This window comes from Indicator indicator, chromosome 12, assembly GCF_027791375.1.
Source record: "Indicator indicator isolate 239-I01 chromosome 12, UM_Iind_1.1, whole genome shotgun sequence".
Taxonomy (NCBI): Eukaryota; Metazoa; Chordata; class Aves; order Piciformes; family Indicatoridae; genus Indicator; species Indicator indicator.
Genome location: NC_072021.1, coordinates 12901556 through 12917429, shown reverse-complemented (window position 1 = coordinate 12917429; position 15874 = coordinate 12901556). Strand labels below are relative to the sequence as shown.

The window sequence follows — 15874 nt, the reverse complement described above, 5'->3', positions numbered from 1 at the left end:
TGATAGGCAAGGGTTTCAGTATCTGCCATGCTCCTCCTCCATACAGCCTGTGTTATGGCTTGCAGCCAGTGACAACCTTGAGACCCTTTTTCCTGCCTGGATTTTGTCCTGTGCTCAGTGCTGGGCTTTCACTTGCTAATCAGAGAGTTTGCAAATTGGATTTCAGTGTTTCAGCTCTGATCTGGCCTGTCCTGCTGTTAATCAAGGAGCAGGGTTTTCAGCTGGTGTACTCAAAGCTGCTCCCTCCTGCACCTTGTCAAGTCATTCGTATGGCAGCACACTGCAAATTACAGCCACAAGTGTGAGCTTCTGGTGTAGTGCTGCCATGGTAGGTGCCCCATGGTACCCCTTTTATTAAAGCCCAGCTGGTGGCAAATAGAAAGGAAATCAACTGTAACACATCATTAGTGATACATACACCCTTTGGACACCAGTCTTGTCCAGCTCCCCAGAAACAGGAATTTACATTGTTCTTACCACTGTAAGTTGAAAGTCAGCAAATAACTGACAGTGGGTACCCATGTGAGAGTGAGGGGATGGAGGGACTTCCACAGAGAAGAATTCCGCCTGATTACTAAATAGCACTTGCTTGGTAAAATTGCTTTCACCTCTCTTTAGCTGTATCAAATGAAGTTGCTTCTTCAGTGCAAGCTGGGGAGTTTGTTGCAAGCCTGGCAGTCTCAGTATGCAGTATTTTCCTTCCAGACTAAACCCAAAGTTTCCATTACGTAGCTTTTTTACTCCTGGTTCATCTTCTGATACTGCATGTAGAATTGAAAAATAATATTAACAGTCTTTTTACTTAATTTGTAACAAAACCTACAAAAATTTAATCTGTGATTGTGGTCTTCTAAATCCCTCGTTACACTGGAAAGGCTCCAGTGTTTGTACACTCAGAAATCACCAAAATTACTTACTTTAGTTTCATGTACAGAGGAGATGGAGTGAGCAGTTAGGCTCTCAATCAGCCAGTGGCAGAATGTTTTGTTCCTGGCTTGCTGGTGCAGAATCAGAGTAGCGTGATGGACTGGAATAACTCTGGCTTCAGCTTATCATTAACTTCAAGGGATTTACTCCACTCTTAATCACTCACTGAATGCATAATCTGACCTGGGAAGAGGCATAAAATGTAAATCAGTGCTGGATTTGGTCCCGTGCCAGTGAGGGTGGGAGAAGTGCTTTTATTGCATTTGTTATTTCTTAGATAATGAACACACAGTGTTCATTAGAGGCCTGGATGGTCTGTCAAACATTTGCTTTTGACTTCTGATCCTCTCTAAAGAAAAATCTCTGGGTGGTGCAGCGAGAGAATGAGTTTTGGCCTCTTACGTGCAAGGTTGCAGCGTTTGGAGTCACTGGGTTTGACTGTGCCTGTGTTCTGTGGGTGAAGAAGATGATGCTGAAAACATTCCTCAGCTCAGTAGGACGCTGAGAAGCAGGGAGAATATTACTCTTTTATTATAAGGTTCGCCAAATGATCCCTGAGAAAATGTGATATCATTCATATGCATTGCCAAGCTGGAGAGATGCCGTGCATCTTGGCAGCCATCTAGAGCTAACGTACAATTCCTTTGGGTTGGTATGGGCTTTATCAGAAACAGCTCCATATGCAGTATTTACATAACTGTGGTGGAGTGTGAGAATAAACACAGCTGTGGCACTGCCCTAAATATTTCAGTTCAGTGGGGAATTAAGGGAACTTTATCACTGAACTGCAGATAAACAGAAGTCAGTAAGCAGTGGTCAGTTTAGGCAAGGAACAAATCAAGGCTACAATGGACAGACTGCTGGAAACATTTAAGTGCTGTAGTGCTGGAGTTTACTTAGGTCACTGGTATTATTTTATTTTCAGAAAATATGGAAATGCCATCAGTCAGCTGGTACACAAAAATGATCATCCAAATGGACTGACGAATCAAAGCAGCATAGACTGAAGGGCAGAAGAGGGAAGAGTTTATAGGGACACAGTGCTTTCAGTATCTGATTGAAGTCAGAGCCTGTGGGTTTCTGGAGAGATGTTAAGTTTCTTCTCCATTCCAATGGACTGCAGACACAGGAGCCCTGGATTTCTAGTCGAAATCTGCAATCTGGGTTTCCTAAAGATAGTTTAGTGCCCAGACCTTATAGCCATAAGCAGTAGCAGAGTTCAGGCAGTTCAGGATTTTGACTTTTTTTCTTAAGGTATGAATAAAAAAGGTGCCCTATGTAGAAGCTTGCACAGGAGCAGTGGGAGAGCAGTGTTTCTGATGGAAAGACAGACCAGGGTGTGTTACCTGTGTATGATGGTAATGATCATTGGATAGAAATGGCTAAATCTGTCAGGGAGACAGCTTTTTCTTGCAGCTCAGAAAAAAAATGGGAGTGTGCCTATCTACAAACATAGTTTTCTTATTCACCAGACCTGCATCGTCTGACAAGGAACTTCCCTATTGGTACCTGAAGATTAATCCTTCATACGTCCTGGAGAGGCTAAATAAGAGCCTTTATTTTCAGACAGTGCAGAACTCCAGCAGCTTAGCAGAGGAAACATGCATTTTTGTGTTGGCTCAGCACTTTCTGAAAAATCAACCCACTTTTTAAGCTGTCCAAACAGTGATTTAGGGCCCTGAACAGTTCAGCTGCTGAGTTTGGAAAATCATGACCTTTTCTATCTTTAGAGCAATGTCTACATGGAGCCCTCCCCCTCCCAAGATGGACAAACATGGGACCAGAGGTCCTTGCTCCCTGAGCCCTGGAGAGCTATGTGAATTGAGTAACGCTCTGGTCCAGATTCTGGTCTGGTTTAACCAATTAATTAAAACCTCTTAATTGTTAGTTAAGCTCCAAATTGCAGGGTTTTGTAATTGCATAACAAATATTTGCATTACACTGCTGTTTCAAACCTCAACTTGAATAAATTCCACTGAACTAATTAATTTTCTGCTACAGAAAGGAGCCTTTGAGTGTCCCAAGGATCAGGCAGCAATACATGGGAGAGAAGTATGTGCTTAGGCTCAGATCCCAGGTCAAATTTGTGTAGGTCATGTTCAGGGACAGTCAACTATACATGTACAATGAAAAGAACAAATATGATAAGTTGCTGAGTGATGGGCAACAACAAGAGCTTGGGTTTATAATTAAACTAGACTATTACCCTGTGGGTTGTTTAACTAACATTCAAGTAAAAGTGGCTCACAAAGCTATAGGGAGCACACAGAGTCCCACTTATAACTAATAACTTCACTGAAGAATGAACTGAAATAGCTGCAGCTGCCTCTCAAAACTTTTGTGTTGGCACAGGTCCCATAACCACGATGGACAGGCTTAATTTTAATGAAAACTGTGTGGGTTTGTGCAGTGGGGTGGAAGCTTGCAGGATGGTCAACTAAGCATGTTTTTGGGGAAAAATAACCCCGAACATCTCTCTCCACAGGAGTTAGAAACTGTAAAAGATACCTGCCAGCAGCAGTCATACAGTTATGGTTAGCCCTTTCTTGCTGCCACTGTTAGCAGAATCTAAATGGAGCATTAAGGACACTGATAACTCCTGGAGAAAGCCAAGGCCACTTGTGGTGGGCTTATAATTGGTGCTTAGTGGTCTCACAGAAACCACAGTGCAATCCTAAGAAAATTCCCATTTGGGATGGGGGGTGGATTTTAATTTGACTCTATAAATGTAAAATAAGCATGTGGAGAAACTCTGGGTGTGCCATGATACCTGATGAAATAAGGTAGCAGCTTATCCCTGGTTTCTCTGCAGTTACCTCCTATGTAGGTCTGAGTGGTTGCCTTGTTGGTGAATGCTCCTCTTGCCTTTATATTTGAAACTCCTATTGCCATGCTAGATGTGGGGTTGCATCAACACTGGCAAATTCCCTTCTCAAGGATTTTACTGTAAGGACAGTAAGACTTGGTGTCAGGTAATCTTACTGTATTCAGGTGTTGTAAGGTAAGTTTTAATGGTAGGTCTGGTATCAGCATGCTGATTTTTCACTCTGCTAAGTGACATAATGAATGTAGCTACTTAACGGTGTCTGAGTGAATGAATGTTTTTCCCCTCCACATTTTTCTAGACTTATTGAAGTTCATTCACCTGATGCCAAGCACACCGTGGTGCTCAGGAGTAAGGACTCAGCTACAGCCCAGGCCTGGTTCAATGCCATCCACTCCAGTGTCAATGAGCTCATCCCCAGGGTGATTTCAGAGGTCAGAGACCAGCTGGGTAAAACAGGGATTGCTGGAAGTCGAGAGATTAGGCATCTAGGCTGGCTTGCAGAAAAGGTAATGAAAACATTCCTATTTTCACTTCTAAGCTCTCTCTCTCTCGCTTGCTCTTTGTTCCTGAATTCAGCCTTGTCTGTAAATGGAAAGGCTGAGTGAGGTTCTGGGTTTGATTTAGCTTTTCATGAACGTGTTTCCTCTCTTAGTGTGCCAGTTCTTGTGCTTTTGAAAAACAACAACCACCACCACCAAACAAACAAACAAAACATACAAAGAAAACATGTCAACCCCCCCCAAACAAACAAAACAACCCCCCTCCCCCTCCAGGAAACTAGAGGGTCCCCTGAGTCTTGGCTTCTGTATGCCAATTAGCAAAGACATCACTGGGAGATTGGAAGTTTCTTGAGCTGTCAAGTTCAGACACAGGTCAGAAAAACTGACACCAAGCTAAAGCTCCCCTGCTGCTAGGCCTCCTGTTCACCTATGTGAGATATCACCTTACTACCATGAGGGTGATTAGGGGACTTGAGCATCTCCCCTATGAAGAGAGACTGAGATCCCTGGGGTTGTTTAATCTGGAGAAGAAAAGACTGAGAAGGGGATCTGATTAATGTGTATAAATCTCTGAGGGGTGGGTGTCAGGTGGAGGGGGCCAGGCTCTTTTCGGTGGTTCAGAGTGATAAGACAAGAAACAATGGGTTCAAACTAGAATATAGAAGCTATCACCTCAGCATGAGGAGAAACTTCTTTACGGTGACAGAGCACTGGAAGAGGCTGCCCAGGGGGGTTGTGGAGTCTCCTTCTCTGGAGGCTTTCAAAACCCACCTGGATGCATTCCTGTGTGGACTACCCTAAGTGATCCTGCTTTGGCAGGGGAGTTGGCCCAATGATCTCTTGAGGTCCCTTCCCAGCTCTGGTATACTGTGATGCTCCCAGCTTGGAAAGCAACCAATTGGTTAGTCTATGGTCCACCTCTCTGCTGTGCCTGGCTGTAAGAGCTGGGCATGGTGAGAAGCACAAGGTAGTGCCCCTGCTCTGCCTGCAATCTTTGGTCTTTAATTGTGACCCTGTGCTTGAGCTGCTCTTTGTTGAAGGCTGAGCTTGCAGTCGTGATTTTTACCCCATGTCTTGCACGGTTTGAATCTTGAAATATTGTATACCATGGGGGAAAGCTGGTGTTCAGTTCAAAAGTAGTTTGGGATCTACTGACCTGTGGAATGCTGTGAAATGCATAGGGATGGTATCAGTAAGACATGATCTGGTTTTAAATCAGTAGTCTCAATTTGGTTTAGGCACTGTGCCAACTGGTAAGAGTGGATCTGATACGGTAACAACATTAGGACTGTCTCTAGAAATACCTCCTGTCCAAATACTGCCTGGGTGGCCATGCAGAGCATCTCTGCCTCCTCCACTGGGGTGTGTGGGAAAAATGGTCATTGCATAGAAGCTGCCTTTTCAAGCTATGTATCCAGCACAACTGTGGGAGCTGACTGATTGCCCTGAAAAAATCAGCCTATGTTTTAGTTCTGTCTGCAGTTTTGTAGATTAAAATATTGGAGCCACAGGCACAGGTGCCACATTTCTGTCTAGCATACTTTAAGAAGGCACATTGTTAATTTTTAGCAAAATACACGTCGGTCCTCATGACTTATAGTGAGGCAAAGACTGTAAAACCTTTCAGGCAGATTTTGTGTTTTTGCTATCCCTTCTTCCAAGCTTGCAGAACTATGTGACTTAATGCTGTAGCAAATGTAAAAGTGTGGGGGAATAATTTGTGGGTTAAAACATCACAGCACTGGTAAGTAAACATTAACAGTATTAAACTGAACAGTTGTGGGGTTTTAATCTTGTTTCCCCTTTTCTCAAAACTGTTTCTATAAACTTAAGAAAAGCTGAATATAAGAGGCTTTTTCTGCTGCAAAATACTCTCCTCTAAAAGCATAACTGCTCTATAGCAGATCCTGTAGAGCTTATATATAAAATACTAATAGGTCATTTTAAGTGAACACGTGGCACACTTGTGGTTTATGACTTTCCTCTTGTTATGGTTAATGCACAGTATCCCATTTACAGATTTCTTTCTCCTCCTTTTTTCACCTTATGGACTGAGATCTCATTTCATGTTACTCATTATGGACTGATTTGAGGTCCTGCTGAATTTAGTGGTGAAACTTGTGTTGCCTTTAATAGGGCCAGGCTGCGGCTCTGTGCATGTTCTGCTGTATTTGGAGTGGCTGTCATCAAGAATTAGCCTTAAGAGATTTGCAGTACCATTTGTTAGCCAAAAATCAACCTGTTTTTTTCACTAAGCTAACTGTCCAGAGCTGTGCAATAGTAACATAGTGAGGTCAAAAATTCCAGGCTGCTTCTCACGTTGGAGACCTGTTAAAAGTAGAGAAAATCACTACGTATTACATCTGATTAAAAAGAGATGTGAAATTGCTTTTATTTCATTACTGGACCATGGGCTAGTGGTGGGAGAGGAAGGTACATATGTAAACTATATATAATTTCAGAGGAGGTTGTTTATGGCAGCTAAGTCAGGTGCTGACCACAGGGTATTTCCTGGATGCCCCTTATGCAAAGGTTGAGTTTGCCAGTGGGAAAACGTTAATATTTTACAGTGATTTTTGGAATACCATCCTTCTTCTCCTGGGGTAAACTTCCCTAAAACACCCACTGCTAGTCAGTTTCTAAACCTCATTATAGAAGCCACAAAATAAAGCCTATGACAGGTATTCCTCCAAATTTTACTATGATTTTTTTTCTCTGCGGTATTTTGTGGCATATCTTGCTGTTTTTTCATGGGCTGTAATGGAAAGAAGTTTGAACTCCGTTTTGAAAAGCATCTTGGAATGTAACTGTCAAGACAGCTTTTATGGCATCATATGATGTTACTTACATAGCATATCCTTACAGTGAATTCTGAGCAAAATGGAATGGCACTAAGTGAGATGAATCCCTCTGCTTATTTAGGGAATGCAAAATGTAATCCCATAGATATTTCACTGTAATTTGCTGTGATTACTGTCTGCTTTCATTAAGCTGCTTCCTGGTTTGACATTTTTTATGCTCTAAACTTAGCTCTAAACTCCAACCTTTATTGCTACTACAAAAATAGGTTCATTAGTGGAGCCTCCCTTGTGTGGGTAATATTAAAATAAGCAGCAGGTTATCTAAGGTACTAAGTGATTGCATGATAACAGGATTCTTCCACCTTCACCAAACTTCCTTGTGAAGATAGCCCTAAATTTATAGTATTAAAGCATGCAACATCCATCTCACAGGTCCACCATCAGGTACTTAGCTGTGCCCCAGGGTGGGCAGAGAAAAGTCTTATCTGCAAGTGAAGCAGAGCTCTGCATCACTTTAAGCAAGCAAACAATCCTTTTGGCATTATTACAGGTAAGGAGAAAAACAGCCAGAAGCAATCATTAGGAATACCATATTCCCTCTTTTATTAAGACACTAACCTCCTCCTGACCTTGACCATATGGGAAGGGTTTCTGAAGCCAGCCAAGGGGTAGGGAGTTGTGTTAGTCACTAGTGTCCTAAAACTTTTCTGTAACTAAGAGATACGTCAAGTACTGGTTTGTCATGAAGTGTGTGCTCACCTTTTCTTTCTCCTGCTTGTCTTTTCACTTAAGACTTGTGGGATTAACAAGCATGCTAAATGAGAAGGAACAGATACCTGTGAGTTTTAATCTTTCTAAGTCTGTCTTTTCTTTTAATGCTCCCTATAAAGATACTTTAAATGACCAAAGACAAGGAAGAAGCCAGTAGTGTCATCCTAAGTGAGGAGCTTTTTTGTGTGTTCACTGGACCCCTTCTTTCCAGGAATCCTTTCAATCTTTGTAAAAATGTCTTTTCCAACCCTCTTTTCTTCTACTTTTTTATAGTTCTGCACATTCTGTGGCTTACAGAGTTGCTGAAACATTGCTACTTTTTTCCTCATGCTTTTCAACCAAGCCTCCTTCATGAGGAGGAAATTTAGCTCCTGTGCTGGAGAGCTAAAACCCCGAGGAAATGGTAGTTTTATCTTACCATTTTGTAATGTCTGTTCCAATAGACCAAAAAGTCATTGGCAAAAGCTTTATCTACACTTTTGCCTCTTCAATGCAAATGTAAAAAGGTGTTATGGCAAAAGTGGTTCTGCCAAGGTGGCTATTGGCAGTTCAGCAGGTGGCCACACCAGCATAAGCATGACTGGCTTTGGTGAAAGCTGAAACTGTAACCAGGTCACAAGCTTGTAGCTGGGTCAGTTCAAAAAACACCACAAACCCTAAATAAAACCCCAAGCTCTTCATCTTTCCCTATCCTTGCTGTGCCAATGGCACTTCAAGTGTAGGCTTGGAGGAAAGACTAGCATTTCTGCAGCCAGGCACCGTTCTCTTTTTGGGATGTCAAATGTCTTACAGGTAGTGGGCTACTTAAAATCACCTCAAAGCTCCTTTGAGAAACTTAAAAATAGGACTTGCTGCAGGTTGTCTTTTCTAATATTAATATTTGAAGCTTCAGAAAAAGTTCCTGTCTGGACTTTCAACTGATCTTAGTCTTAGTGTTTGGTTCCTGCTCATGTTAGTCTGCTTGTGCAGGGCAAGTGTGTTGCAACACCCACAAATCTAGTGTGGGGATCAGAGGGAAGAAAACATGCAGTATTGGAGGGGAAGTAACCCAAGTGACATGGTGAGTTAGAGTTGTATTTCAGCTCCTGACAGTATCTCCAAAATGAAAAGTGAGTTAATATATTACAGGCTGTTCAGTCTCCTCAAACTTTAGATACCAGTATCGTTGTGTTAGAGCTGAAGTGCAAGATGTGTCACAGCGGAGTGATCTTCTTTCGATATCAGCCTGTATATTGCAGTATTATATTTATCTTCCTGCTCTCACTCTTATTCATAGGAGGGAGTGATAACAGCAAGATTGTGAGCTGTGCAAGCTGTCTAAATAAGATTTAGGCAAATGGCATGAGAGTGTGTTTGAGGTTGGGTTTTTTCCGCAGTGTGAAATTAAAACGTGTCTGTCTTACCATTTCCTTTGGAAGTATGTTCACTGATTAGCAAAGCAGCTAGACATCAACAGAACAACATTGTTATTCTCATCACAGACAAATGAATTTTCAAAGAACAGGAGAGAAGCTTCAGTCTTAACGTTTTATATAATTTCCATCTTAAAATGTCTTCCCACAAGAACACCACCAGCCCATTATGTAGTTAAAGCTTTTTTTTTTAATCTATTTTTATTTAACATTGTGAATATCTGAGCTTTAACCAGCAGCTGCTGGAGAACAATTACAAAACCCTGGCATGGCCATGTCCATGGTTGGGGCTGCCACCCTCCCCCTTAGCTCCTCCAGCTCCTCCTTTGCAGTGATGGCAGGGCTTCTCTGACTCTGAGCCAGATCAGATAGTTACGCTGGTAGAAAACTCATTACTTTCAAAGAAAGCATTAGCTTTCTGCAGGTTTAATGACAAATGCAAAGCCCACTGCAAGAGAAAAAGTGAGAGAGCCTGTGACAAGGGGAAAGGGATTGGGCAGCAAAGCTGCCTCATTAGGCAATGTATAATTCTTCTTTGGGGCTAACTGCCTTGTCAGGCTGCACAGACTAAACCAGTGGGATGTTCAGGAATGAAATCCATATTGTACTAATCCCCAAGTCTTTATTCTGGTCCTGGAAAGTACCTGTGCATGTTTAGGCTGAAACTGCAGCTAATTTTGGGTTGTACTGTCTCTTAACCCCCAGCACAAATCAGCACATAAACAGATAAATAAACTGCTAGAAACGTGGGCTAAGAAAACTCTTACCCAAATGCCTAATTTCTTTGGAAGTAAATCACATTCCTCTAGTGTGGTCTCCTTTGCAGTCTCTACAGGGTTTTATGTTATTCTTTTCTTTCAGCCTGTTTTTCTTTACTAATTATCTAGGTATGTTTGGAGATTCTACCCATAGGTAGTGTCTAGGAAAAAGAGCCAGGCAATTTGATCCTGGCCTCTTGTTTTGAGTAGTTAGAGAAGGACACAACTTCTCATATTGATAATATACAGCTGGTCATAATCTTAACATTGCACTGACCTTTTGGAGATTACACAGATCTCAAACTGGGAAATCTTCTGTCCCCTAAATTAGAAATGGTACTTTTAAATCCTAGCTAATTTCTTGTCATGGATCACTTACATCCAAATGGGGAATCCTGCTTATGGCCTGTGTCGCATAACCTGGCATCTTTTTACTTACAGAAGTTATTTGTTTGCTTTGTAAAACACCACAACAGAGCACTTAATTACATTAACAGTCTTCATGATCTGGGATAACAATCAGACTGTTCTTAGGAAAGACGTAAACCTGAAATAGCATGGAGAGTAATTTCCTCTCCCAGCTTCAGCAAGGTTCCTCCATGAGCTGCTTTTATCAGCAGTAACATCATTCTCTTGTTGCTTTAGGTGCATGCAGTAAATGGATATATTAAGGAAAATTCTGGCTGAAAACAGCCATTTCATTCACCATACTGTTTTAAAGACTTTGCCAGTATTTATCTGTAACACATATGCTATTTCTTACCATGCCAATGAGAGCCAAGCAAACGATAAATCTAAGGTGGAAGCGCTCAGTGCAAGGGGATTGGAAAGAAGAGTAGGTTTAAGTAAACTGTGAAAAATGACAGGAATATGATGGTAAATGGAAGGCATGAAAGCCTGAGCTTGAAGGTCTATACTTCTGCAGCACAGTTTGGCTGTTGTAGTGAAGAAAATCTTCTCTATCAGGTAATTACAGAGCACAGCTCAATGAGTGAGCACTGTTGTGCCTGCAGTAGCTTTCAGGTTTTAAATTATTCTTGCAGAAATTGAGCTGGGGGTCCTGCATGTCCCCTCACCCCTCCCACAAGGGTTCCATTAGTTCTGGCTCGATCCCAACAGAGGTAATCACACCCTGCCTGCTATCCCTTGGTTCTAAAAACTGATGTAGGTTTTTCCCATCAAATACAGCCACTATTGCTGTTCCTATGGGCTTGAACAAGAAAAAAGTTTGTTTTTAATGTCATCCACTGTAAAATTTTATTTAACTGCTCCTTTCCTATCTCAGGAAGAATTGTGAGCCTGGAGATGTGCCTGTGCAGCTGTGCCTACATAGGCAGCAGTGGGATGCAGAGCTGAGGTGGGATCCACATGGTGGCCTCTGGCTCTGCTTCGAGAGGGACCCCTGCAGATGTCCCACTGATAAGCATAAGCAGTATTTGAGAAGGGAAATGATAGGATGTAGCTTAGGAGGAGGAGAGGATGTCAAAAGGAAACAGGAGCAGTTTTGCTGCCTCCCTGGGGTGTGGGAGCTGTTTCTCTCAGTTCCTACAACGTGGTGGGGTTGTGGCAATGGGAGCACGTCTCAGCGTGGTCCTGAACGCCACCTGCTTTGCACAGCGTCGCTGCTGCAGCATGGATGCTTAACTCTTTCTTCTTCATAACCTAAACCTGCACTGCTGTATGGCTGGGCTGGATTTTGCTGGCCAGGGGCATTGCAGATTTTGGTACATGAGAGATTTATTCCCACATCTTGCTAAATTTTCAAGATACTGGACCTCTGTCTTTCACTTTGGCAACTGCAGTTGGATCTGTCCATGAGGTCACCCTCTCCACACTCACATCCTATGTCAGCTCACTTTTTGGGACTTCACAGGTCTGAAAGCTTGTGTTTGAACATACTTGCAGTCAAGTTCAGTTGTGAAAAAAAGCAGGAAAGATCCAGGTATGATGTGAAGGAAGACTTTGATCCCCTTCCTTCAGAAGCAGGTTAAAGGCCTTTTTCTCTCATCCTTTGACATCAAATACTGCAAGAAAGACAGGAAAAGAATTGGAGACAAGGATGCTTCTTGGTTTTTCAAATGTGCTTTAAGTACACCAAGAGCCTCTCTTTAGTACAACATGTGTCACATAAGGCAGCAGAGACTTCTCCTGAACCCATATCCTGCCCTGCCATCAGTGGGGAACAAAGTGTGCCCTTCCTAATTATTTTAAGCACTTAGTCACCACACGACTGGTCTCCTGCTACCCAGTTGTGTTTCTTCCTCACTCTGCTAATCCAAATAGGACATCAGCAGTCACAGTGTGAGAAAGGGGACTGCCTATGCTTGCCCAAATGTGGGCAAGCATACCAGCATGTTGATTGGGGAAGGTGTGGAGCTTATCTTGGGCATTTGGAGACACTGTGGAGAGATGCATGTGCTACCCTGGATGGGGAGGCTGGTATTAAGGCAATGCTATGGGGCAAACCCAGCAAAGTGGGCAGTAGGAAAGCCCTGAGCTCTTCCCCCATCAACTACACTGCCTTGAGCAGCACTGGGGACACCCATCTTGTCCTTCAGCCCCTAGATCTCACTTCAGCTGAACAGGACAAACAGATTTATCTCTATAATCCTGAGCTGATCTACCCTGATTACACATTGCTACAACATGATGGGCACTGAAAAATACAATGTTTTGCAAGAGCTGCACCCTTGCACTGTGGCTGCTCGTTTGTCTGCATTTTTCTGCTTACTGGCTACATGTAAGAAGTTTCAAAAGGAAGATACTATTTATCTTAGAAAATTCCAGTTTTTCCAAACATTAAGTTCCTGTCAAACTGCATTTTCTCTGGTCTAGGTTACCTTGTTTTCTTTTGCTGATTTTTGTCTAGGAGAGTTAGAAACCACCTTCAGGAGAATGGGGGGGGCCTTTAAAGGGCACATTGACCTTCAGGTTCTGCCCACTAGGAATTCCTCTCACCCCAGTCACTGGCATTTTTTTCCCTAGCATAATACTTCCATTTCACCTTTTTGATTAATGGCATGAATAAATAGATTAGAAAACAGCAGAACAGGCCATGAAAATCCCTCTTCTTTCTGCCTTGTAGTCCTTCTTCCTCCTGGATCTTCAGCTGATCCTCACGGAAAACTGCTGCTGGCAAAAGTAGAGATGTTCCTAGTAAAAAATGCTCTAATTTTAAATTAGACAACATTAGGGGTTTTCCCTGTCTTTTCACATAGTGTTACTCCTTCCTGCTCACCCACTCAACTTGCAATCAGGTGCGTTTATTTCTACCCACAAGTGGTTTTAGGACCAATGAGCTGGTTAACATTTAAAGGGTGTTGTGGAAGAGCAGATTATTGCTGCTGGTACAAGCAAAAGCAACATAGGCCTTGTATCCTGTTTTGCCAAACAACTGTTAACAGAGAAAAATAAACAGACTTTCTATAAATACCTTGAGAAGAAACTCTGTTCTGTGTTGGAAAGAGGGATTGACCTTTAGAAGAAGAGTTTTTTTAAAACCACAAACCCAGTAGAGAGGGAAAAGTTATATGTGTTGGAATTTTCAGTGTGGCAAGACGTTTACTGAATGCAGACTCTACAAACTGAGTCCAATTTTAATCCTCAACCTCTCTTTATGTGATAGGGCCCTAAGGCCATTAATGCCAGCCTTTTACCTTATTATCATATACTATAAAAATAACATTATACCCATAATACCATGACAGCCTTTCCAGAAACATACCATTAGACAATTATATTGCAACACAGCAACTCTGGAGACTGCAGGGGAGTATTTCTTGTAAGTCCTAATTGTTGTATCAATAACATTTTCGACACCCTTGGTTACTGAGGAAGAAAGAACATTATGATGCCATATGTAAAACAGCATATTTGAAGTACTGATTTCAGTGCCTGGCTGTGACAAGATGCTTGAGTTATGAGTGAAATCCTCATAAGAACTGTACTTGAAACAAATCCATGATTTGTAAGTTTTCTTGTATTGTTCCTCTCCTCTCTCCCACTCTTAAACTAGTGTCTGTTTTAGTTACTTTAAGACAGGAAGTGTTCTGACACTGGAGTTACAACTAAAAGAATAGTGCTGATAAAAAAGCAATCCTTTTATTCCCTTCCCCCAGATCCTTCAATTCTGAAGATTTATTTCTGCTTGTAAAGTTATCCGCTCTGCTTAACTGGACAGTAATTGATAGTGCACATCATGATAATTAGTCTAATGAGTTTCTTTAAACCCTAAGCCCCACAACTACTGGTTGCCTTTATTGTAACATAAGTAAAAGCTGTAGGAAAGGACTGGAAAAAGAAATTGTAGTGAGGGAGCCTCTCTGTCCTCTCCAAGGGGTTTCCTCTTCTCGTTTTTAATGAGGCCCATATTAGTTGTCATTTGTACCTTCCCTGATGAATAGTTGGGGAGAAAAGCTTTCTCTGTGCACAGCAAAATTTGTGCCAAGATCCTGACCTTTGCTTTTGGAGAGGTCTCATTTGAGTCTTGGTCCCAAGCCCAAACATATTGTTGGATCAATCATGTTGATTTTTGGCTCCGGAAGTAATGTGCAGCTAATGAGTTGTACGGTGTACACATTAACCTCAGACCTGACAGCGCTAATGCCAGGCACGTAGTGAAATCACACTGAGGCTGCAGGGAAGATGTACAGTGCTGGCATCTTAATAGAAGGAGACAATTAGAAACAGTAGAGCAGTGTCACAGGTTTGCTGCTTGTGGGATGTAGGATTTAATCAAAGCAGGAAAACCAAACCATCTTCTGTCAGAAGAAAAAAAAAAAAAAACCTCAACACTGTAAAGGTGCTTTATGAACTGTGAAATAGAGAGGAAAGCCTGAATGTTTAAACAGTAAGATAAGGATTTTACTACCAAAAGGGAGCTTACTTTGGGGAACAACCGTTGAATAATGTCAGATTTAACCTTGTCAGACATTCTCTCTTAATGATTAGCATGGCATTGCAAGAAATTTTGAGCGTTGCTGTATTTTTTTGATTAGTAGATACCTTATTTAGCAATACTTCAGAAAAGTTCTCTTGTCCTCACAAGTGAATTTCTGAAGGCCAACTGTTGAATTACCAGAAAGAGCCAGCATCACTAGTTTTGAAACCAGCTGTTTCTGATCATTTCTAAAAGTAACACTTCCCTCAATGGGCCAAATTTTGATCTCATTTTACACTTGTAATTCTAGAGAGAGACAGTATTTTGCTCATCATCCCCATGGAGAGATGCACAAAAATCTTAACATGCACAATATGCTTCTCCTGGCAGTTTTCCTCACTTGAAGGATTATAGGAAAGGAAGGAAGAGTTACACAGTGACTACACAAGAAAGCAACGTCTCCATTTTTATCGTGAGCCTTAAACAACCATCTGCAGGGGCAGAGAGATTGAGATAGAATAAATGTGCCTTCTACAGGTCACAGTTTTATGTCCTCCTCTTTGTGCCATGAAAACTGATCAATAAGGCTGAAGGACTTACTGCTGCAAACAGAAGATAGAATGAAACAAATGGAAAAAGGTAGTACATAGAGATGCAGCCCTTGGTGTTCGCATTAGACATTGGATGCAAGATAAGGAAAAGAGCCTGAAAGGGACAGGATGGGAAGGGGATCAGTGAGTAGGAGAGTTCACAACAGAATCTTCTGGAAGAGCAAAGTTCTCTAGATGCATGAGAAACTGCCCCATCCTTGCCTCGTTCCTGGTAGACTTCTCTGTATGTGCAGTGTTACCAAGGCAGTCCTAAAGTTTCAAAACAGAGGTTTAAATCTGCATGCTGCAAGCAAAGGCAACTGGAAGAGATGGGAAAAGCTGGAGGTATTGCACAGAGAAGCAGCATGGAGAGGGATTATACAGCTGCACAAGTTAGTGAGAGAGCTTT

General features: G+C 42.0%; 1 protein-coding gene across 1 annotated transcript in view; it reads left to right on the top strand.

Moving 5' to 3' along the window:
* The window catches only part of SNTB1 (syntrophin beta 1), a 102218-nt gene that overhangs the window by 63215 nt on the left and 23129 nt on the right, over positions 1–15874 (top strand). The window contains exon 3 of the mRNA XM_054385492.1: positions 4053–4260. Within this exon, the coding sequence (XP_054241467.1) occupies positions 4053–4260 (208 nt within the window). The remainder of the gene's footprint in view (positions 1–4052; positions 4261–15874) is intronic.